Genomic DNA, 25,620 nt, shown 5'->3' with positions numbered 1-25,620 from the left:
AGCCTGACAATGGGATAGAAAAGAAAATCCCATTTTCTGAGGAGAAATTCAAGCCGGCTGCATAAATTTGCATAAGTAACGAGGAGCTGAATGTTAATCACCAACACAATGGGGAAAATGTCTCCAGGACACGTCAGAGATCTTTGTAGCAGCCCCTCTCATTGCATACCAGAGGTTTATGGGGGGAAAAAGTGGTTTCATGGGTCAAGTCCAGGGTCCCTCTGCTGTGTGCAGTCTAGGGACCTGGTGCCCAGTGTTCCAGCTGCTCCAGTTGTGACTCAAAGGGGCCAAAGTACAGCTCGGTCTGTTGCTTCAGAGGGTGGAAGTCCCAAACCTTGGCAGCTTACATGTGGTGCTGAGCCACAGACGCCAAGAATTGAGATTTGGGAACCTCCACACAGATTTCAGAGATGTATAGAAACACCTGGATGCCCAGGCAGAAGTTTGCTGCAGGGGCAGGGCTCTCATGGAGAACCATTGCTAGGGCAGTGCAGGGCAGTGCAGAAAGGAAATGTGGGGTGGGGGCCCCGATGCAGAGTCCCTACTGGGGCACCACCAAGTGGAGCTATGAGAAGGCCACTGTCCTCCAGACCTCAGAATGGTAGATCCACTGACAGCTTGCACCATGGGCCTGGAAAAGTCACAGACACTCCAACACCAGCCTGTGAAAGCAGTCAGGAGGGGGTCTATAACCCTGCAAAGCTAACGGGGTGGAGCTGCTCAAGGACCACTGGAGCCCACCTCTTTTTTTTTTTTTTTTTTTTTTTTGGAGATGGAGTCTCACTCTGTCACAGGGCTGGAATGTAGTGGCGTGATCTTGGCTCACTGCAACCCCTGCCTCCTAGGTTCAAGCAATTCTCCTGCCTCAGCCTCCCAAGCAGCTGGGACTATAGGCACGTGCGACCATGACCAGTTAATTTTCGTATTTTTAGTAGAGATGGGGTTTCACCATCTGGCCAGAATGGTCTTGATCTCTTGACCTTGTGATCTGCCTGCCTTGGCCTCCCAAAGTGTTGGGATTACAGGCATGAGCCACTGTGCCCGACCCGGGAGCCCACCTCTTGTATCATGTGTGACCTGGATATGAGACACGGTGTCAAAGGAGATCATTTTGGAGCTTTAAAATTTGACTATCCAACTGGATTTCAGACTTGCATGGGGCTTGTAGCCCCTCTGTTTTGGCCAATTTCTCCCATTTGGAATGGCTGTATTTACCCAAAGCCTGTACACCCATTGTATCTAGGAAGTAACTAACTTGCTTTTGATTTTACAGGCTCATAGGTGAAAAAGACTTGCCTTGTCTCAGATGAGACTCTGGACTGTGGACTTTTGAGTTAATGCTGAAATGAGTTAAGACTTTGGGGGACTGTTGGGAAGGCATGATTGGTTTTGAAATGTGAAGATGAGATTTGGGAGGGTCCAGGGGCAGAATGAAATGATTTGGTTTTGCCCCCACCCAAATTTTATCTTGAATTCCCACATGTTGTGGGAGAGATGCAATGGGAGGTAACTGAATCATGCGGGCAGGTCTCTCCTGTGCTGTTCTTGTGATAGTGAATAAGTCTCACAAGATCTGATGGTTTTATAAGGGGGAGTTTCCCTGCACAAGCTCTTCCTTTGCCTGCTGCCATCCATGTAAGATATGACTTGCTCCTCCTTGTCTTCCACCATGATTGTGAGGCCTCCCCAGCCATGTGGAACTGTAAGTCCATTAAACCTCTTTTTCTTGTAAATTGCCCAGTCTCGGGTATGTCTTTATCAGCAGTGTGAAAACGGAATAATACACTGGGCAACCACTGTCTTGGTTGTCTCATCTATAAAAATCCCCACTTGTGTGGATTCTAACTGAAAATTTGCCTTCTCCTCTTCCTTTCTACCCTAACCTCATGCTCTCAACTTTTTTTTCTTTTGTTTTTTTGAGACAGAGACTCATTGTTGCCCAGGGCTGGAGTGTAGTGGTGCAATCTTGGCTCACAGCAACCTCCTCCTCCTGGGTTCAAGTGATTCTCCCACCTCAGCCTCCTGAGTAGCTGAGACTATAGGTACATGCCACCATGCCTTGCTAAGTTTTGCAGTTCTTTTGTAGAGATGGGGTTTCACCATGCTGGCCATGGCTGGTCTTGAATTCCTAACCTCAAGTGATCTGCCTGCCTTGGCCTCACAAAGTGCTGGGATTACAGGCATGAGCCACCATGCCCAGCCAACTTTTTTTCCTTTTCTTAACCTACAGTCTGTCTGCCAGATACTAATATTCTCATCACTGTGCCTTCCAATCCCCTTAACTCATTTTAGACTGTGCTACTACCAGTGATTGTTCTGAAACTTGTTAAAAAACAAAAGTTTTATCCTGGTGATAAGGGCAACATCACCAAAGTATAAATTCCTTAGAACAGCAAATAAGGCCTTTCTAATCCTGCACAGAAGAGAATAGGAAAATTAATTCCTTTACTTCGATAATGATAATATACACACATTGTGAGATTTTATGTCATTATGTCGTATTAATAGACTTACCAAATCAGTTCTAAAAAAGCTTGTTTCTTCCTTTGGGAATTTTATTCAGATTTATTTACTCTGTCTCCCCCTTCCCACAGCAAAATAGAGGCTATCAAATGTTTCATATCTAAGAACGGAGGGCAGTCCGCTGGGCTGGAGTGCTACTTGCTTATGGCCTCAGCACCTGGGCCAACAGGCACAAGCCATGTTTAGGGTCCCAGGGCAATAATGACAGTCCCTTTCACCCTCAAACCTTTATTCCTGGTTTGGAAATAAATTATGTATCATCCTAGGCAAAAGTTAGTTTAAAAGAGATTCGTAGTTTTCTACTAAATATCCTTCATAAGAATTAAATTGAAACCGTTTATTTTATAGCTAAATATGAAAACTGTCCTCTTAAGCACTGTTTTAAAATAATGCATAGAAAGATGTAAATAGAAAAATATCTAGATTTAATAGGTATTTTTATCATTGTTATCTGTTAGAAACCATTTCTTAAAACTAAGTTATTTCATACCGTGAACTCACCAAAGTCAGAGAACATTAAGTGCCTAAATTTCCTGCTCTCTCACAAACACCAGAAGATGAGGTGGAAAGACCAGAGGAAAATGAGTTTAGAGAACCCAAGTCTAAGCACAAAAGGTATTTTCCTTAGAAACTGTGTAATTTAATTAATGCTACTAGTACTGCTTAGTGGCAAATTCTTCATTCAAAAGGCCATTTTCAGATTGATTTGAACTTATTAAACTATTTTAAAAACTTTTTATATATGAAAATATCAATACAGCTATTTAAAAGAAAATGTGTTCCAGGTCGGGTGTGGTGGCTCATGCCTGTAATCCCACCACTTTGGGAGGCTAGGGCAGGCGTATCAACTGAGGTCAGGAGTTCTAGACCAGCCTGGCCAACATGGTGAAACCCCGTCTCTACTAAAAACTACAAAAATTAGCCAGGCATGGTGGAAGGCACCTGCAATCTCAGCTACTTGGGAGGCTGAGGCAGGAGAATCACTTGAACCCGGGTGGTGGAGGTTGCAGTGAGCCAAGAATGCACCATTGCACTCTGTCTCAAAAAAAAAAAAAAAAAAAGGAAAGAAAAGAAAATGTGTTCTACATCCCAAAACTCAGATATTTAAATCAATTTCTGGAACACAATATTTTTAATGGTGTGTTTCTAAAACATTTTAATTAGAATTTATATTAATTTACTTCTTGCATGTGTGTTTGGCTGGCAGAAGTGAATGATGGTTAAGAATTAATTCAGGTAACAAGGAAAGGATGACATCAAGAAAGCCTTAGAGATGGGTTTGATTTAGATAGATGGAGGTGGTAAGCAAAGGTGGAAAACTGCCAGTAAGTTTGGGAAACAGTGATTAGCTTAGTTTTGCTAAACACAGAGTGTATATAGAAAAATTATACATTTTGCTATTCCAAAAACATGTTGTTTTTGTGTCATCTAATTTCACGGAGCAATAGTTAAGTCTTTATTTCCAGTGATATGTTCTTTCCCAGAGTGAATGACAGTATTGATATATTAATAGAAGTTTAAAATACAGAAATGAAATCTATTTAAACCTTATAGAAAATATAGTGTGAGTAGTTCCAATTTTTTAAATAGTGAGCAGAAGTAATAGGATTTTAAAACGAACTTTTACTTACACAATAGAAAATTGCCCAATCTTTCTGGTAAGAAAAAAAGTTATTACTTGGTAAGACAATCAGAAAATTTGGGCAAGAAATATGATAAGATAGATAAAATGATCAATGATATGATGTGCTTTTGATAAATCATTTTCATAATTTTACAAATATGGAAGTATAAATAAAATATTTAAAAATTTTAAAAGGTCATAATCATTATCAAATATAAAGTCAATGGAATCTGCATTTTGGTAACTTTTGCATCTTGCTTAGTTTTTGCATCTTGCTTATTTACTCTCTCTCCCCCTTCCCACAGCAAAATAGAGGCTATCAAATGTTTTCATACCTAAGAATGGAGGGCAGCCCCCTGGGCTGGAGTGCTATTTGCTTAAATTTCTTCAATTCAGAGGAATAAGTACACCGTTGGCAGCAAAGTTAGCAAAATGCACTCTACTCTACACACTTGGAAACTGGCAAACTGCCTGCACTGCCCTGGGCTCTGACTGCTACATACCAAAGGTGCACTTGGTGGAACGCCTGCTGACCAGGTTGCTGGAGCTACTTTCGGCTGCCAGTTGGCTCCACCAGTCAACTTTTTCTCTCCAGCATTCCACTGAAGATCTCCCCTAAAATCAACCATGCAAAACAAGCAAACAAACAAAAAAACACAAGTCAGAAAAAATGGCGTGTGGCTCCTTAGATTATTTTACTCGGGTTTAAAAGCAGTTTGTTTGAGTCAAATGTTATAGTAATAAGAACAGCAATTAAAACTTACAGAGGAATCTTGCCATGCTGTATCTAAGAAAGCTTAAAAGCATTTGAAAAAATATCATTTAGAGTTTGGACCTCAGTAAGTACAGGAATTTCCTATCCTCTATAAAGAAAAGTATGTCAGAAAATCCAACTGAATTCATTTGTTATTAAAAATGCAAATAAATATATCATATATACTGTACACTTATATTTTGTTGAATTTAAGATGCATTGATGATGGCACTTTCTGGATCTTAGAATGTTTCATACAACTGTATCATGACTGCAACCTGCCTTACAGTGATCGTAAGACACCATCCACTGAAAAATATGTCTCAATTTCAATGACAAAATATACATAAAAAATATATTGCTTACCATTTTTACTATCCTTCCTTACAATTAATACTTCATGAAAGACTTTTTAAAATTCATGTTAGCTAGAACTATGGTAATGAATCTAGAATTTAATGCTATTAAAATATTCAAGCCACAATTCCCAAATATTTCTAGATATAACTTAGTGACAATCTCACAGATTGAAATAGATTATTCCTTTTCATTGCAAAGCAACAGTTTGGAGCTTCCAGTAAAATAACAACAAAAATCTGTGATGAAATAAAAAAATCAATTGTGAAATTATCTAGCATGAGAATGAATAATTACTCCAATGAGTAAAATGGTTGATAGTCTCAAATGAATACAAATATACTGTCAAAAGGAAATCACATAATTTGCAAACACTTACTTTTTTGATGTGGTACCAGAAATTCCAAGATCTATAAATGGATAAAAGAAAAAAGAATGTAAATCCCTATATTCAGCTTATATGATAGGACATTTAAAAGATCAAAGAATCAGAAGTCTATAAAAACGTCCTTATTTTGCCTAGGAATGACTGCATTCAGTTATATAGAAAACAAACTATATTAGGAAATATTTTCATAAATTAAAGATTTTCTTTTATTTCATGTTAGACTTAAGGATCCATTTTAATGTCAACTGGTGTCCAGAAAAGAGCAAACATACCAGGTTTGATGTTGCTATTTTAGAAAGGCTGCTATCTGGGGACTTGGTTAGTAAATTGTTCTCTATACTGGGATGAAAGTTTCCCTAAATGATAAAGGTGGATCGCTGTGCCTACACTATTTGTACAAATGATATTGCTTATGCTGAATATCCACTTTCGTTCTGCAAGTCTGAAATTTTGGTACATGCCAGGCAGAAAGTGCCTACATGATCACTGCCCAATAAAGACTCTGGGTGTGGAGTCTCTAAAGGTCTTCTTTAGGCATAAACACCTCACACATGCTGCTGCATTTTTGTTCCTGGGTGAAGAGTATGTTCTTCTCCTCAAGGGAGAGACAGAGCATAAGGAAGTCTGCATGTGGATTCTTCTAGACTCTGTTTGTCTTTTCCCCTTATCATCAGCCGTGTATCCTTCCTCTGCTTCCGTAATAAATCTCAGCTGTGAGTACAACGATGTGCTGAGTCCCACGTGTCCTTCTAGTGGCTCTGTGAATCCCTTGACATAGTCGGCTTAATCAGTCTGCTCTAATGTCAATTCATTTATTACTTCAGAAAATATTTATTGAGCATCTACATATGCCAGGCACCGTTTTAGGTACTTGGAACATGTTAGTAAAGAAAACAGTCGGAGAGTCCTATCCTGGAGAAACTTGTGTTCTGATGGTGTCAGACAGATGACAAAACAATAAAAAAGTAAATGATATAGGCTGCTAGAAGGCGATATGGAAAGCTTACGGAAAAAATGAAAAGGAAGGGCAGAGTAAGTGGGGTTGAAGGGGTAGGATAAGCATGGGGCTAGAGAATATTACACAGGGAACTTGGGGAAGGATTCATAGAGGTGAGACTTGGGCAAAGCTGAGCAGAGATCTGGGTGAGAGCTTTCTAGGCAGAGGGAACAGCCAGGACAACAGCCCTAATCAGATGAATAATCAATGTATTAGAGGATGAAGTTAATATTTATTTCTTACCAAATCTTGGCATTACAAAAGAGAATAAGGTATATTTTAACTGAACACCAAATATAAAAATGATTACCCATAATTTTAGTTATTTTTTTCTTTTTTAAAAGACAAAATTTATTTTAAAATTTATTTTTCAATTAGACTATAAAACTAAATCTCTATGTATTAAATGATTAAAAAGCTAAACCAAGTATTTATGCCTGTTCATGTGAAAAAGCAAAAGAAAGCAGAAGTGTATCTTACACATGTATATATGAATCCCTTGTCAAATTTTGTGGCAGACAGGAATGAGCACCTCAGGGCCTGGGCCTCTGTTGCAAGCTAGGTCTCCTGGGAGGAAGGCTCTGGGATGGAGATTAGCATGCAGGAAATTTATTTTGAAAGGGAAGAGAGGAAACTGTGATTGGGCAAGACTGCAATGCAGTCTTAATAGAAGCCTCAGCTAACACTGAAAAATGTTTTATAAAAACATTTTTATTGAGATATAATTCACATACCATAAAATTCACCCCTTTAAAGTGCATAATTCAATGGTTTTAGTTTATTCACAGTGTTAATATAGAACTTTTTTTGTCACAACAAAAAGAAACCCTGTACCGATTAGCAGTCACTCCTCTTCCTCTCCACTTCCCTCAGCCCCTTGAAGGCCCAGTCTACTTCCTGTCTCTATGCATTTGTCTATTCTGGACATTTCATATAAATGGAATCGTATATGAAAATACATAGTCTTTTGTGTCGGACTTCTTTCACTTGGCTTGTTTTCACAGTAAATCCAGTTGTAGCATGTATTAATACTTCATTTCTTTTTATTGCCAAATAATATTTCATCGTGTAGATATATCATGTTTTGTTTGTCCATTCATCAAGTGATGAACATTAGGGTTGTCTACTTTTTGGCTACTATGAATAACGATACTATAATCATTCGTGTACAAATTTTTGTGTGCATGCACATTTTCATTTCCACTCCATACACCTAGGAGTGGAAATGCTGAGTCATACGATAATCTATGTTTAACATTTTGAGTAACGATCAGACTTCTTTCTATAGCAGCTAAACCATGTCACATTTTTACCAGCAATGTCTGTGGGTTTCAAGTTTTCCATTTCCTCATCAATACTGGTTATATGTCTTTTTAATTATCTCCATCCTAATGGGTATAAAGTGATATCTTATTTGGTTTTGATTTGCATTTCACTGATGAATAATGTGCATATTGGTCATTTGTACATATTCTTTGGAGAATACAGGTGCTTGGGTCAAAAGGTCTATTCAAAAAATATGTTTGCCATTTAAAAAACTGCATTATTTGTTTTTTCATTATTGAATTGTAAAAGTTCTTTATTCTGAGTACAAGTCTCTTTTCTGATAAATAATTTGCAAATGTTTTCTCCCATTCTACGGTTTGTCCTTTCACTTTCTTACTGGTATTGTCTACAGCACAAAAGTATTTTGATATATTCCTATTTATCTATTTTTTCTTTTGTTTCTTGTACTTTTGGTGTCATATCTAAGAACCAAACATAACCTAATCTAAGGTCATAAGGATTTACTCCTATGTTTTCTTCTAAATGTTGTATAGATTTAGCTCTTACATTTGGTTGTATGACCTATTGTGAATTACTTTTTTTGGTATAAGGGTAAAATTTCATTCTTTTTCATGAAGTTATTTAGTCTTTTCCCAATATTTTTCTCCTGAAAAGAATGTCTTTTCCCTCACTGAATGGTCTTGGTATCCTTGTCAAAAATCATTTGACTATATATGTGGGTTTATTTCTGGGATCTTTATTCTATACCTTTGGTCTCTAAGTCTATCCTTATACCAGTACCATTTGTCCTGATTATTGTAGCTTTGTAGAAGTTTTGAAATTGGAAACACAATTGATTCAAATTTTTTCTTTTTCAAGATTGTTTGGCCATCACTCTAGCAGGTTAGCTTCTTTCAGCTGGGATCATTCTCAAAGGTGGTTGACAGCTGAGGGCTGTGTGTTGGTAGCACTCTCAGCAGCTGGAGGTATGAGTCCTTTATTTCTGAAAGGGGATACATTATAGTATGCAGAAAAAATAATCACTTAGTGAGATGAAATTTTAGTGTAGGAGGAAATATTCAAATAACCTCTCCCTGGGTGTTATAAAAGTATTTTCATGGTTGCTAAAACCACAGGGAAGGAATGGAAAACAAAATGTATGTCCACAGGGAAATTCACAGGTAAAGAAGTCTGTATCAGTGATCTGCTAAACTTTTGATACTGCCTTGAATATTACATATCTACAGTGGTAAACCCATTCACATGAATACAAAATTCAGAATTAGGAGCAAAGGTCGATCTTTATAATAGCTGCCCTCCTCCCTAGGACTCTCTCCTTCACCGATTCAGCTCCAGTCACTCAACTCCTGGATGTCCCTTGAATCTGCCAGGCAAATTTCTGCCTCAAAGCCTTTGCACTGACTATTTCATTTTCCTGCAGATGTCCTTCTTTAGATCATCTTTAGTTTACCCCTTTACCTTCAAAATCTTTGCTCAAATTTTACCTTCTTATTGAGGCTTGCTTTAACTCCTACCCTGCAGCACTCCCAGCTCTCCTTTGTCTGTTCCGTTTTTCTCCATGGAACTTATGATCTAACATGCTATACAATTTATTTATTTTAAAGTTTGTGTCTGCCCTTCCCAAGTGCCATAAGTACAGACATTTTTATCTGTTTTGCTTACTGGTTTATCTCTAGAGCCTTGAATAATGCTTGGTACTCAATAAATATTTGTTGAACAAATGACTGAAACTCAGTTGGATACTCAATTTATAAAGATACTGTGCTTCATGTAAGTTCTCTATGTTCTTATTTCCAAATGAAATGGAAAGTTAAGTGCTTATTACACATAATACACTTGGTTTCATACTTGTATATGCTCCCTAATTATACCTTTAATACTTTAGATTATAATGACATGGGTATTGCTCATGAGCCAATGGTATAGGAACTGTTTGCCTTCCAAGGACCTGCACTGGGTAAAGCACTAAGTATTTCTATTCCCTCCCTGCTATACTCACCCATAAGAGACTCCAGAAACAAAACATATGAGATGAGAGAGAGAGAGAGAGAGAGACAAAAAACAATTCACATATGCTTCAGTTAAAAAAAAAAAAAAACTAGATTACTCACTGCCTACTAAGCTGGCAAGAGAAGAATCAAGATCACTTCCAAGTGCTTTGCTGGCTGCCATCGCAGGACTGGGTGGTACCATTGAGACAGGTGCAGGCTGCCCAGCTGGTGCCATGGTTGGCATCAAAAGATCACCTAGACCATCAAACACTGGAAATCAAATGGACTAGGTTCAGAATAATTGAAAACAAAAAAAGCTCATATGCAAAATTAAAGCAAAACTGTCTTTCGATAAACTATGGAAACAAGTGAATACACAATCTTATAAAAGAAGGCATGTAATTCACACTTTCCATGACTGTAACACCAAGAAGAACATGTCGACATATGTCTGCTCATAAAGTATGAAAATACTAATGAACATGAACAAGGATGGAAAAAAATCTGTATAATGTATAGGAATGAACACAGACTTTGCAGCCAGAACTGGGCTTCAATTCAGCTGCATGCCTCACTGGCTATATGACTTTAAGAAAATTACTCTCTGAGCTTTTTAGTTTTCTCATCTGTAAATGGGGAGAGTATGACCAATACATGGCTTTGTTATAAATATTAAATTAGGTGATATATGTCATGTGTTTATTATAATGCTTGCTTTATATGGGCACTCAATATTGCCATTGTTGCTCTTATTCAAGAAAACAGCAAAAAGACTTCTAATGTGCTTTATGGCGAAGTCTAAATAATTTACTCTGAAAACCTAAAATGTTTACTTTAAAAATAATTCTTAAATGAGAAAATAATGCATCTCTTAGTTTCCTACGAAATTAGGAAACAAAACATCTGATATAACAGTCAGCATCTAGTAATAGGCATCTGAAAAAGTTGATCACATTTTAGAAGTAATAATTTTGATTTTTTTTTCTCTAATTAGAGCAATCATTTCTGGTTGTAACTCTAAGGGCATAAGTAAATTAAATACTATTTTAAATATCAGGGATCAAATGCATCATTGATGGCTCCTGATCACCAAATAAGTTACTAATTGTTCAGTTCCTAGAATACAGAAAGTCCATTCAAAATGCAGACACATAGCATTTGCATAAGACATTGCTAATATGTTATCTATGTCAAAAACTTTGTAGTTATACAATTTTATCAAAAAACTATGCATATCTACCACAACAACTACTATACAATAATTTTAAAGTGAAAAAGGACAGCATTCAACTAGGCACTGGCAATAGAAGCAACCAAATTGTCAGGCAGAGGATTTATTTGGGGTGTTTCTGAAACACATTTAATTGCCGAAAACTCACCAATTGAAAATTTGTAGTAAGGACCCAGCATGGGAAGAGTAGAATGGAAGAGAATACAAACAAAATGACAGCAGTGATGAAAGGTTAAAGGCAGGCAAAGAATACTATTTGTGTCTCAACTTCATAAAACTGAGGGCCATGCAGGCTTCAGAGGATGTAAGCAACAGCAGTGGGAGTGTTCACATATTCAAACACTGTACAAAGATTTAGTACAAAGTATTTGTTTTTCTTTAACCAGCTCTAAACCATGTGCATGTAAGCTCAGGCAAATAGATAGTGTGCAGATTAAGTTAGATTTCTGCTAAAAATAAACAGAAACAGAGAAAGGATTGCAGGTTATTCTTATGGATACCAATATGTACTGTAAATTTTTTTTTTTTTTTTTTTTTTTTTGAGACGGAGTCTCGCTCTGTCGCCCAGGCTGGAGTGCAGTGGCGCGATCTCGGCTCACTGCAAGCTCCGCCTCCCGGGTTCACGCCATTCTCCTGCCTCAGCCTCCCGAGAGGCTGGGACTACAGGCGCCCACAACCGCGCCTGGCTAATTTTTTGTATTTTTAGTAGAGACGCGGTTTCACCATGGTCTCGATCTCCTGACCTTGTGATCCGCCCGCCTCGGCCTCCCAAAGTGCTGGGATTACAGGCGTGAGCCACCGCGCCCGGCCCCCTGTACTGTAAATTTTAATTTAAGTTACTGAATGAGAGATTTATTAATGTTTTATAAACCAAATTATCACTCAATATTTGCTTGTTGTAAATTTCCTGATAGCATACTAACCTTAGGTAGTGTTTATTATTATTATTATTATTATTACCAGGACACATGAAAAGAATGTTTGAAAGTCACTGCCTCACCTGATGGATCAAAGGAGCTGCTGCTGGAAGTTGAAGGCGTTGTCCCAAAAGCTGCCTCAAAATTGGGCTGTAGCAGGTTATTCTGAGCTGGAGTCACTGGAGACGGGGAAGGGGCCATGAAAGAACCCCCAAATCCTGAAAAAAATGTTCCAAAAAAACATAAGCAGAAATAACATAAAGGTGGGTAAAGACCATAAAAACAGAATTTTAAAAGTTACAGAAAAGTGAAAAGGAATTGATTGCATGTTGATTAGCAGTGAGTGAAACAGAGTAGCTCTAAAAAGTTGTTCAAGCATAATATTTTGATATCTGATATGCATTAATGAGAGACTTAATTAGAAATAAGATAGCACACAAGTATACCCTTATTAAGAGGAAACTATAGCAAGTAAATCTATTATTACAATGGAGTATATAAAACAAAGAAGGTATCACTAGGGTTAAAATTCAGATACTGAAATTTTATGTTTCTTCAAATCATATCTGGTTTCAGAAAATGTTTACTGCAAATTATAATAAAATGCAAATACAAATCATAAAAATACACATCAAATCTTTAACATCTATCATACATGTTCTAGCCCCACTGCTGTTACCACCAGTGCAGATCCCTACAACACTGCTCTCTGGATTCATGAACAGTCATAGAGTGGGATGCAATCCTGTCTCTAGTCTAGATCTCCTCCAATCTAGTCTCCACAGTGCAGCCAGAGTGATCTTTCCAAGTGGAAAATGTTGACAAAGTTACTTCTCCAAAATCTTCTATCAGCTTCCCACAGTTTTTCAATTCATATAATTTGAATTCCTTTGGATAGTGATCAGGTCCTTCTGTCTCTACCCACTGGCCCCTGCAGCAAGGCAGGCTGCAGCTGTGATCCACCACTAGCAGTGTCAGATGCCTGCTCTGGGAGGAATTCCTTGCCCTCACACTGCTACCCACTACCAGCTGCACCCCACCCACATCCCCATATACATGCCGAGTATTCTCAGCACTTGGTACATGGCCCCATGCTACTCTCATTACATGTATTTATCCCCACTGCCCTGACTCCAACCCCAAGATGGCTTTATGAGGCCAGGAACTGTGTCTTCTTTTCATGTTTTTTCCACTAATATCCTGCATAGTGCCTAAAACACTGAATTAATGCTTATTAAATGAAGGACACTTTTGAATATAAAAGGTGAGGACAAATCAAAGACTACTGTAAAGTAATCCAACCTCAGATTAACTATTTATCCTTTGATGGTTAGAAGCAAAACATTTCTCTCAATCAACAAACAGAAACAGAAGCAGAGATCACTCTGTATTGCTGCTGAACAAAAATATACAACCTGTGAAGGAAGTGATTTCTTAACAAGACACTGGATGATGTTCTATTATAAAAGAATTTATTACTACCAGAAGTCATTCCTTTTTACAGCTTAAGTATATATTCCTTTCAAATCCAGTCACATTGTCTCTTCTTCACAAACTGCTTGCAAAAACAATGTTTCAGAAAACATTCTTAAGTTTACATTTCATAGAATCAATATATAATTTTGAAAATGATTTCCACTAAAATTCTCTACTATTTTCTAAAGAAGGTGGCAATGCTGTTCAAGTTATATTATTCCTAGAAATTGATAGTGATGTGGGTTTAGGCTTTCCTCATATGTGTATGAAAAAATTTTAACTTGGAAAAAAAGTTACTTATTAGATGATCTTTACAGTTCATGATGGCTACTTTAACTGATTTTAGTATTTGAATGGCATAAGTATCATGTAACTTTCTTTACTGGAGAAGACATTCTCTAAATCAGTAAGAGCTTAGCCCAGCAAAGGTAGGTTAAAAGTAATTATTTTTGTGAATGTGACCATTTTGATTTTAGGAAGATTGGTAGCTGTATTAATGTTGATTTTTAAGAAACATTATCCTGCACCTCAAGTTGGAGTGTGTCTGGTTAATTTAGGCAACTGTTGCCTAAATTATATTGTGATTCTCTTTCTATAGGTGAATGTAGAGACAATCTGACTCTTGACTTCTTAAAACTTGGCCACGGAAAGGACAATTTATTTTAGAATCACAGCAGATTAGTGTTGGAAAGGGCCTCAGGATCGTCTGATTCAGTCCTGTCATCTCATGGCTAGAAGAAATGACTCAAAGAGAAGTTAACACACTGGTAAGATTCAGCAAAAAGAGGAAAAGAGTGCATTTACCTAGGACACTCTGCTTAGTGCTATTTCCACTTTATGCTAAGATCACATCTATAGGTGAACCAATAAAGCTGTTCACTGAAAAAAACATAGTGCCTTCTCTAAGAAAATTAAAGGTAAAGCCAATATTGGCCTGGGGTTCACCAAGTGCCAGGCACTGTTCCTTTTTTAGGGTGAACCATATGAACGACACGAATGACTGATATTTGACTGTTTTGATCCTAGAAAACCAGCAGTTTTAAACGGTTCAATCTAAAACACACATTAGCTTATCTAATCTTTATAACAACCCCATGAAGTTCAAAGATGAGAAAGCTGAGGTCAGAGATGTTAAATAATTTGTATGAAGGCAAATGGTGGATCCAGGATTCCACACAGGAATTCTCCAGAGTCTGGACTCTTTGTCACTGTACCACACAGCCTCTTTCCCACATCCAGAAAAAATGCTGTAGTGGTAACCTTCCTATACATTTATAAAATTTTCGAGATCTGGCAGGATGACTTTTTCCCATTATACTTGGTTCTTATGAAGTAAGTGTCCTCACAAGCCTAGAATAATTAAACAGCTATTAGGTGATATAAAATGACCAACTGATTATGTCAAAAAATTGCTATAATGAAGAACTAAACAGGAACATTACAGACATTAATGAAGAGTTTGAGGAATTCCTCCTGGTAACTAACTGAAAAGTTTTAAGGCCCTGGAATAGAGTTAATAGGAAAATCTAAACAACTAATCTTTCTATGTGGTTCTAATTTATATTAAGAAAGATGTTTACATGGGTACAGTGGCTAATGCCAGTAATCCCAGCACTTGGGGAGAGGTTGTGGCAGAGGATCATTTAAGGCCAGGAGTTTGAGACCAGCCTGGTCAATATAGCAGACCTCATTTTATATATATATATATATAAAAGCCAGGGGGCATGATGGCACATGCCTGTAGTCCCAGCTGCTCAGGAGGCTGAAGTGGGAGGATTGCTTTAGCTCATCAGTTCTAAAGGCTGCAGTGAGCTATGTTCACACCAGTGCCCTCCAATTTATACAACAGAGGGTGACCTTGTTGCTTAAAAAAATAAAAATAAAAACAAAAAGAAAAGAGCTCTATGGAATGGAATTGGAAACAGGGTAAGGCTTTTGTGTGTCCTGTAGTCATATTTGAACTGTCCTACATTATAACTGAAGAGCCAACTGTTTTCAGGTACTCAAGCATCTGTTGACACACTGCTTTTTAATCACAAACGATTAGTCTTATGAATGTATTGTTCTAAAGGGGAGTAGCCTAGACACTTAATGAAGTTCTATTGATTCAGATATAACAAATCTGACTGGCATAGTCTACTTGGTCTATATAACACATCATATCGTTTCAGTTGTAAGAGTACAATTTTTTTTTTTTTTGAGATGTCTGTCTCGGTCTGTCACCAGGCTGGGGTGCAATAGCACCATCTCGACTCACCGCAATCTCCACCTCCTGGGTTCAAGGCATTCTCCTGCCTCAGCCTCCCAAGTGCTGGGATTACAGGTGCATGCCACCACACCCAGGTAGTTTTTGTATTTTTAGTAGTGACGGGGTTTCACCATGTTGGCCAGGACAGTCTCAATCTCCTGACCTCGTGATCCACCTGCCTCGGCCTCCCAAAGTGCTGGGATTATAGGTGTGAGCCACTGTGCCTGGCCGCAAGAGTACAATTTTAAAACTATTGCTACAGACACTCCCACACAGGATGATAGAATTGATCCTCTGTAGACCTTTACCCTTTAGAGGAAATTTTTACTTTTTAATTCCACACTGGGCATGTTTGTATTTTAAATTCAGTTCAAGGACTTCTGTGACTCATTTTAAGCAATTAATGTGGTTAAGAGAACAAATGCAAAACTACAAAGAGCCTCATAGGCTGGACCATATAGTCCCCTGTCTTTGCAACTAAAGATAGGATGTGAAATACTCTTATACTAGTACAGATTTATGGTGCAGTCACCCTAAAATTGTGTCTATTATGGAAAAACATGGTTGTCCTGCTTGATGCCAACCTCAGATATTAGGCATATTCCTCAACACACCTAACTTCCTTAACAGTCCATTTTTACCTTTGTCATCCAGTAATCTGCCTCTAGCTTTCAAACATATATATTTTCAATTGGTATATTTTGAGCAGAGTTTGACAGCTTTAAGCTTCACTGTATGAAATACTTACTTTTATTATTTAAAAACTTAACTTTCAAGTTTTTATTCAGATGCTACCTGAGATACGGATAATATCTGTATCCTACCAGTAATCTCAATGGCTTAGAGAGAATTACTCATTGTTGCTATGGATTCTCCTTTCTGCTTCCCCCTCTCCCCATTACTCCCTTTCTTCATCATTTTGAGAATGATTTTTCTAGTCCGGCCTCATTGGAAGTTGTCTCCTCCAGAATTTTTTATCATTTCACTATATTGCATGCACCAAACACCTTAAAATTTTTACTCAAGGGGTAGAAGACGACTAAGGCAATATTTCAAGTGCTGTTTAATTCTGGAATTGCTATTATCTGACAGTTCTAGAACTGAATTTGAATAAAGAAGAATAATAGTTTTTATGACAGATAGTTTCATTTTCAAGAGACTATCCACTTAGTCTTTGTTTTCAAGTTTCAAAATACATACCAATTTTTAATAAAGCCTTCTCCTCAATTTTAAAATGGTTCTTAATTTTTAGTTTAAAATCTCTAAAATCATTTTAACATTTAATTATATCATATATTTACTGCCTTATCTTTATGATTCACATGTAAATACATTCCCTCAAAAAAATGTAATCTTAGCCATGGGGTAAGAGTCCTTAGTCCAGTGACCAAGGTTCCCTTTGAACAGTCTAAACCTCCCATGACAGTGTCTGCATATTATTATTTTTTCATTCTTTCTCAAAACAGTTTTATTACTAACAGACAATCACAGGATTTTAGAGAATCTGTTTCTCTCTTCTTTCTCTCTGATTCTGATCATATTTGTGGGCTTGTTAACCATGACTAGGCTCACTTATTTATTTATTTTTAAAAAAATCCTCTTAGTTTCAATAGACTCTGGACTTAGCTGATTCTTCCCCCAAATAAACACAGACACAACTATAATACAAATGCTAAGCTTCACTGCAAATTACTATACACCGTGCCCCCAAATATTTGTCCTACTTAATATGCATTAAACAAAAAATGTATGAGAATTGTGAAAACTCAGGAACAGCCAATTGTCAGCTAGGTTACGTATATAAATGTGACGGTGGTTTTATATTGTGTTTATTAGCAGAAAGTTTTTCATTTTTCATTTTTTTTTTTTTTTGGCTAGGAAAGCTGCTCCTAGTTCGCAGGATAGAATTACATTAATATTCCATGATGTTCTTTAGTGAGAACATGACTTCCTTATGCTTTGATACTTGAACAAGTGTGAGAAATCTTTTTCTATAAGAAAACAGGGAAGTATGAAAAATTAGCCCCCCAAATTAAGCCCTACAGAAATTAAAAGTAAGTTAAAATTTCTTACACTAGGTTTTTTTTTTTTTTTCTTGTAGAGACTAGGGTTTCACCATGTTGGCCAGGCTAGCTCGAACTCCTGACTTCAAGTGATCTGCCCATCTCGGCCTCCCAAAGTGATGGGATTATGATTGTGAGACACTGTGCCAAAGCCCTTATATCAGGATATAAGGTGAAATAATAGTTTACATTGTGCCAAATAAATCAGGCACTGACATATGTATACATTAAATTACAAGAATTGTTTTGAAAGCAAATGAGACATTAAAACTCATCTATACTGATTTACATTGAATATTAATTTATTTAAATAGAAAATAAGAAAGAAAGTGTACACAACATATAACTTTTCCTATCACTGAAAGAGTCACAAGAAGATGCAGTAGAAGAAATGGAAAGTGTACAGTAAATGAGACCTATGTAGATGATATTGGGTACTTTCATTGCTGATTTTCTCCTCTTTTTTACCCCATTTTAATAAGACTTCAAAATGGACAACACAACTGAATCATTTTATTTTTTGTAAAGTGAACTAACATACTTTTGTTGTACACTTCCCCTGCTGGACCTGTCCATGCAAGCTGTGCAGTTGTGGCACAGGTATGTGCAGTTACACCTGGCAGCAGGTGACAAACCCCTTCAGGCTTGTTCTAGATGTGTTTTTAGATCTTCTTATGGACCCCAGGGTCAAACCTCTTGGCTCTGTTACTGACCTCTGACTTGGAATTGAATGGGAACACTCCTTTTTCCCACAGGCTTTGGCCTTTCAGCTCAAGTTTCCAGTGTCCTGGGCTCTTTTGGAAACACAATATCTCAGGTTCTAGCCTTGGAGGGCATAGAGAGGCCACAATGCAGGAGGACCCTGGAGTAGACAGTGCGGCTGTGCAGCACTGGAGATGGTCAACAGTGGCTGACCGCTCTGCCAGGCTCCTGTCTGGTAGGCTTCAAATCCCCATTTGAGATCTGTGGCAGGGGATGGGTTACCCAGGAGAGAAAGAAAGAATTCACAGGTTTCTGTGAAAGGCCAGAGCATTTGATTTTATGGGCCGTTTTAACCTTAACTATAACTTCAAAGCGAAATGTTTGTAATCGCTAATCTCATTTTAAAGTTAACAAGGTCATGATCCCTCAAATAGCTATGAAAACTATGCTATTTCTGTGGCATATTAAAATCTTATTGCTGAACCCCCAAAATGTGTATGAAGTTTAGTGGTTTAGTAAGAGTTTGAAAGTTTCTGTAGCCAATTTGAAGCTTATATAAGAATATCTAGGCCTGGAGAAAAGCCAGGCAAACGAGTGGTTTATTTCACCAAGTAACCAGCTGTGGTTTGTGTTAAGTATACTGCCTCTTATTATCTCTGCAACTTCCAAAGTTCTCAGCAATATCATGGTGGGTCCCTGGTTCTTCAATGTTAAGGAAAATACCTAGTGGTAGTCACTGGTATGAGTGGTTTCAGCACACAAAACTGTTATGTTTGATCAAGGTAGTCTGGAAAGGATGGGAAAGACACTAGAGAACTATTGCCCCTGGGAAAGACTGTTAAATAGCCAGTCTGAATTACCCATGGAAGGAAAGGCTAACAGCTGGGCTATGACTACCTGCTTCAGCTTCCTGAGGAAAGATTTGACCTCAACTCAAACTTCTTACAACTCTGAAGGCTGATGAGGATCCTTTAGGATCTGCCATTACTCACTACTAATCCAAGAATAAATGTTCCTTAGCTTGCTGTACCTGGTGCCAGGACTGTTTATTGTATAACTTGTAATTTTATGGGCTATATCCATACTAAAAAAGGGAACTATTCATATGCTCTATCAAGGTCTACATGGCTAGCACTAGCACAGTATTTAAGATGTAAGACTTCAGACATGCATGGCAGCTTCCCAGTGGTGATGTGACCTATGCTCTTGTCAGTCCCTTGTCAAACTTAGGACCAAAATTCATCCCTTTTGGTGACTGTAGAGGGACCTCAGAATCTGCATCTGAGTGGATGAGTGCTCTGTGATACTACTGTTGTGCTTCCTGTTACGTACTCTTCTAAGTAAAATCAGAGTAAGATAAGCCAACAAAGTCTTGTGAGTTTGACTAATAATCTGAACTTAAACTTACTACTGTGGTCTTGCAACTGGTCTTTCATAATGCTTTGCTTATGAAAATAATAATTTCTAGGTCAAGGCTATCACTAAGCACAACTTTGTCTTGCTCCCAAGGAAGACTGATACTTGGCTTTTACCATTTTTGAGTCCTTGAACTGTTTCCTTTTATCATATATATACTACCTGGGCCACAAGCAGTAATCCTAGGCAAACTGTACCAATCTATTTCACACTATGACCCTGTTGAACTGAGATCACCCCATGTGCTTTCACATAGAAAAATGATCAGCTTGTTAAAAAAAAAAAAAAAAAAAAAAAAAAGGTGGTCTATGTAATAGCACTTTTGACCCAATGGTAGGAGTCTGTAACAGTTTCTCGTGGAGTGATTCATATATTATGAAACCTATTTTCAAACATCATGGTACATTTCCCCACAAATTCCTTTAAAAAAATATGGGCATAGACATTCCAAGACAAAAATTGTTACATAAGCATATTACCTTTTAAATAATCTAAAGGAAACATGTTGACTGAAACTAAGGCAGATTTGGAGCATCCAAGAAGCCACAAAAGTGGCTTGTATACAGCTGCAATTTTAAGACTAATTTCATAAAACCCTGAGAATTAATCAAACTTCTATTGTACAATGACTTAATTTTCAATTTCATGTCTTTTAAAATTATTTTTAAAAAATAATTTCAATTTTGTTTCAGATTTGGGGGGGCAAGTACAAATTTGTTACATGGATGTATTACGTGATGCTGTAGTTCGGAGTATGATTGATCCTGTCACCCAAGTAATAAGCATAGTACCCAATATTCAGTTTTTCAATCCTTTGCCCCCTCCCTCAATTTCATGTCTTGAAAGAAAAAGAAAACATGCACCCTGTAATTTATGTAATTTTTATAATTGTTACTTATAAAAATATATCCAAATTTAATTTCTACAAAATACCATTTTAATTGAATTACCAGCTAGTAGGTCTGCCGATGCTGATGAACTAGAAGCAGCCTGAGATGCAGGTTGGGGTTCAGAAGCACTACTTCCAAACGCATCTATCCATTGTGCAGCAGAAAAGTAAGAAAGCGTAAAAAGTAAGTACAGTAAAGAATTTAAGTATTATGTAGAGAAATGCAGTGACATGACAGTGTACAGTGTGCTTGTCTTTTGTGGGTGTGTGAAATGATCACATGAATTGAATTATGCTCCCACAGAGGTATTCTCTCAAAAAGAGTTCTAAAATGTTAACAAGTAAAGGGAATTCTTTTTTTTTTTTTTTTAAGAATAAAATTTTTGGACCAAACCCTGTCATCTGTCAAAACAGAAGCAAGGTTTTAAACTTTTTACCTAAAGGTATTAAAACAGAATTTTTCAATTTAAAATTATATTAAATGTTTAAAAAATTAATAGACTTAATTCAAGGAGCAGCAATATTATTTGTACCTACATGTCAAGGTTTAGTGTTTATTTGACACAAGTCTTGAGCTCCCAAATATCAGACACTGTAACATCTTTGTATTCCTCATGTACCCATCATGGAATGTTCACGATGCTTTAATGTACAGGAGGTACTCAACATGGGTTAAGCTTTCTAAGGATGGTATTTAAGTTCAAGAGTTAATTCAGTACATCTTTCTGCCCTCAGATAACACATAAAGGCAGAATGAAATATATTCAGTTTTAACTGGCTTGTTTTAATTTCTAAATTATTTATTAATAGGTCATGTTTATTTGGCTTTTAGGAACTTAGAGATGTTGATTTAGCCAACAGATCAGGATCACCAAAGAAGAACAGTAGAAGGAAATTCCAGTCAGGTAATTCTACATTAGGATGAACAAAAAGTTGAAAACATCGAGTGAAAAATTATGTGTTTTGTTAGGTCATGTACTGAAAATTATGATGAAATGATGAGGATGAAGATGATGATGGCAAAGAAATGAAAATGATCTTAAAAACTTAAGTTTACATTTAAGAGATAGAAGTTTATATAGCCTAAAGAAAAAATGATAAAATATAATAAAATAGATCTAAAAATTATTCTGAAGAAAAAAAGATTCCTAAGTGTTGATGGAGGAGAAATACGCACCCCCAAAAAGGTCTATGACACCTGAAGAATCCACCTTTGCTGGCGAGGCAGTGGTTGCAGGAGATGGTGCTGCAAATGCATCCACTGCAGTGAGGCACAGACAGGAAAAAGTGCATGTCACCCAAGGGAAAAGAAAACCATGAGCCTTGACAAATGGCATCTTGGGATTTCATGGTTCACTCCAGGCAGAAAGACTGTAGACAATCTTAACAGTTAAGGAAAAGCAAACGGATTTTAAAATACACACTCTCCAGAACAAAATAAAATTTGACTCCTTGAGGTCAGAAGTTTCAGTGTGAAAAAAATTTTCACTAGCCTTAGATTTGAAATATTAACCCTCATCAGTTGATGATGGTACCAAGAGTAAGTTTTTCTTTTCCAATAAATTTTAAATTTAAAAGAACTCAAGAAAAACCCTCATGTCATATCCTTCTCTCCATGCATTACTCCCACAAGACATCTCTGAAGGCCTGACCTTGGCAAAGCACTCACCGGATAAGAGGTCAGCAGTGAGAGAACTCTCAGGCACAGGAGAGGCCCCTTGTGGTGGAGAGGAGAAAGCATCTTCCAAAAGTGAAACAAACCAAAACCAAGCAGAGGTAAGTAGTAGAAAGCTGAAATCAAAGTAAAAAATCTAACAAACGCATTATCACAGGTGAGTACTAAGAGCTTAATCAGGAAAACATCTAAGAAACAAAAGTGAAAAAAAAGGGTTGCTTTGGTTTTACCTGTACCAAACAGGTCTATGCTAGGAGCAGCATCTGGCTTAGGCGCTGCAGCAACTTCAGGAGCGGACTCAAATAAATCTAAGACCAAGAACACACATGCCTTTACTCAACTTGAACAATAAGCCTGACACAGCATCACTTCCTAGTCCTGAATTAGCACTTTGCAGAACTCTGAATTAAGCAGCAAATGGTTTCTAGAGAACCATTTAATTAAACAGTCTTCATGCAGTACATCTCAAGGACCAGAATTCAATCCACTAGACGGAAAGAAGTCGACAACAATAACAAAAAATTACCACCAAAGATATCTAGAGCAGGAGGAGCAGTGGTGGCGGTGGCAGCAGAGGTGGTGGTAGTGGTGGTGGCAGCGGCGGTGGCAGCGGTAGTGGCAGCAGCAGCAGCTGCAACGGCAGGAGCAGGAGAAGGAGCAGTTGCGGGAACCGGAGGGGCTGTGCTAGCTGTAGGGGTAACTACAGGAACACTGGTCTCAGGTGGCTTCATTGCAAAGAGGTCCAGCTCAGGTGCAGCCTCTGCACTACCTTCAGACGGGGCAAAGGGGTCTTTTGGAAAGGAAAGTGGAGACACACACAGCATCAGTAAGGAAAGAGACAAGAGACAGCGTCATAACTATGGCAAGGGACACCCTACACAGATATTTACACACTAGCTAGGTGTGAGGCTCCTTGGATTTAACTACTATCCTATTGGCAGGGGTTAGTGATTAGGATGTTTTTCTAAAGTAAAGGGGAAACTTAGTAGGTACCACAAGTTAGCAAACTAAAGCACTTTGCAAAGTGCTGTAAGATTAACCTACAGTCTAGGATCAGAGATTGCTATCCTTCAAATCTTCACTTAATTTGGTCAATCTGGTAGCTTTGAAAATCATTAAAACATGCCAATATATTTGAACTCAATGTTACAAAAGAGTACAATATAGCATTAGAAAAAAAACCATTAAGACAGCATACTTGCACTGACAAAAATTGTCAATCTTAAGAAATTGTCAATTTTGATAAGTATGGACTTCATTGTCTTAATGTTTTAAATGCTGGCATTATTTATTCAGTTATGATGAATGACACTTTACACTCAGAAGAAAATAAAATTAGAAAAACATATGGCCACTTCTAACTATGGGGGTTTTACATTAGGACAGAAAAATAACAGACTGGCTAATGACTTTAAACCCACCATTTCCTGAACATGCATCAAGTGCTGCTGCTACAGGGGTTGGGGTAGCTGGTGCGGCGGCCCCTTCGGATGCTGCAGGGGCCTCCCCAGGAGAAGCTGCAAAGGCATCTTGGGTGCAGTTTTTAAAACAATAGAAATTAAAAGAATAAAAAGAGAAGAAAATATAGTAAAAGAACTAAGTTAAATTGTGAAGAAGGCTCCCTTATACAACATGAATTTTTAAAAACACATTTTTATGGCTCATGCACTGTTTGTGGTCACAAAACAATTATTCTTTGCACACCTTCATGTTAGTTAACATGCAAGTGATATAGTGTTGATACTGCTGAGGTCTAATAGGATCCAAAAGGTAATGAGATTCTCATTGTATAAGGGCTCTGAGAAGCATGTTTTATGTATCATTAGAAATGGATGTAAAAATTAAAACAAAAAATATTTTTATTATGTAATTTAAGACATTAAACTTCCATGTCCAGGTAATACTGACTCACTGTGTTATTAAAATGTCCCTGTCTCATAGTTTCTAGCAAACATAATATTTTCTTTAATGCCAACAAAATTAAATATACAATGGCAATGTAAATAATTCTAGTTTTAAGACTTTTTATAATCTAGTACAGGCAAAATTACAGTGTTAACATGAAAGGTTTACTAAGCATTCCTAAGTGTTAAATCTTCACTATCCTTGAAAAGCATTTTCAAACATAACCAATAACTTATTTTAAAGACATAAAGAGATAAAAATAGGGTATGATACCATAATGCAATTACATTTTTCTAGTTATTCGAAAAATAATCTATTTTCAACAGATTAAAACTAGAGTTTCACATTTTAAGACTATAAGCATATTATTACTCATAGTAGAATATCATTAACATACAAGCAGCCGCAGTTTATAAATCCCCAATTTACAAATGGCTGATGTGTACAAATGCTTCCCAGTGTGTTTCTACCAACAAACAATGTTAGCTAAGGTAAAAAGTCCTTGAGCTTGCATAGAGATACTATAGTTTCAAAAGTACAGAAGGAAGGAAGCCATGATAAGCATGACAGGCTTAGGATAAGAAAACCCTGGAGAGTGAGACCAGCACCCACCTAGAACCTGTCACTTACCTGCTAAACTTCCCATCCCCAAATACGTCTTCCGCAATATCTACCCATGTTTCCTGGAACACTGTTCCTTCAGTCATGAAAATAACTTATCATATATACTTGGGAAGTGCTATACAGTATATGCTCTTCCTTGGTGATTTACTTAGTATATTAGGCTCTAGGACATGCTACTGTCAAGATACTTGTTTCTTAGTTTGACCTGGCATGTCCCAAACGGAGTATGAAACACTCTCTAGTAATGCAGAGTTCTAGTTTTATGCAGAATAATAAACATTAAACTAGACACTTACTTGGGTTAAAAGGCCCTTTACCAAATCACAAATATCCCTAGAAGGGACAACAGGACATCAGTTGTTCATATCTTATGGATTAATCTGATCTGATTGTTCCTCTTGGTTATACTGAGGAAATATATGTTCAACTTATTTATTATTAGAGACAGAATCTTGCTCTGTTGCCCAGGCTGGAGTGCAGCAGCACTATCATAGCTCACTATAGCTTTGAACTACTAGGCTCAAGTGATCCTCTGGCCTCAGCCTCTTCAAGT

At 37.3% G+C, this 25,620-nt stretch overlaps 1 protein-coding gene across 27 annotated transcripts in view; it reads right to left on the bottom strand.

The window, feature by feature from the left end:
* Positions 1-25,620, bottom strand: part of LOC105495854 (synaptosome associated protein 91) — a 166,277-nt gene that overhangs the window by 16,801 nt on the left and 123,856 nt on the right. For 14 of the 27 annotated variants that reach the window (XM_071096777.1, XM_071096770.1, XM_071096771.1 and 11 more), the window contains 10 exons: positions 23,960-24,067; positions 23,065-23,328; positions 22,769-22,846; positions 22,533-22,604; positions 22,041-22,124; positions 20,925-21,008; positions 12,153-12,287; positions 10,042-10,191; positions 5,638-5,668; positions 4,651-4,762 (listed from right to left, as the gene is read on the bottom strand). In XM_071096777.1, coding sequence (XP_070952878.1) covers positions 4,651-4,762; positions 5,638-5,668; positions 10,042-10,191; positions 12,153-12,287; positions 20,925-21,008; positions 22,041-22,124; positions 22,533-22,604; positions 22,769-22,846; positions 23,065-23,328; positions 23,960-24,067 — 1,118 coding nt within the window. The remainder of the gene's footprint in view (positions 1-4,650; positions 4,763-5,637; positions 5,669-10,041; positions 10,192-12,152; positions 12,288-20,924; positions 21,009-22,040; positions 22,125-22,532; positions 22,605-22,768; positions 22,847-23,064; positions 23,329-23,959; positions 24,068-25,620) is intronic. The other 13 variants (XM_071096781.1, XM_071096783.1, XM_071096784.1 and 10 more) reach the window with 4 other exon arrangements.

The sequence above is a fragment of the Macaca nemestrina genome, chromosome 5, assembly GCF_043159975.1.
Source record: "Macaca nemestrina isolate mMacNem1 chromosome 5, mMacNem.hap1, whole genome shotgun sequence".
Lineage (NCBI taxonomy): Eukaryota > Metazoa > Chordata > Mammalia > Primates > Cercopithecidae > Macaca > Macaca nemestrina.
Note: the sequence above shows the minus strand (reverse complement) of the source record. Positions and strands in the feature narration are given on the sequence as shown.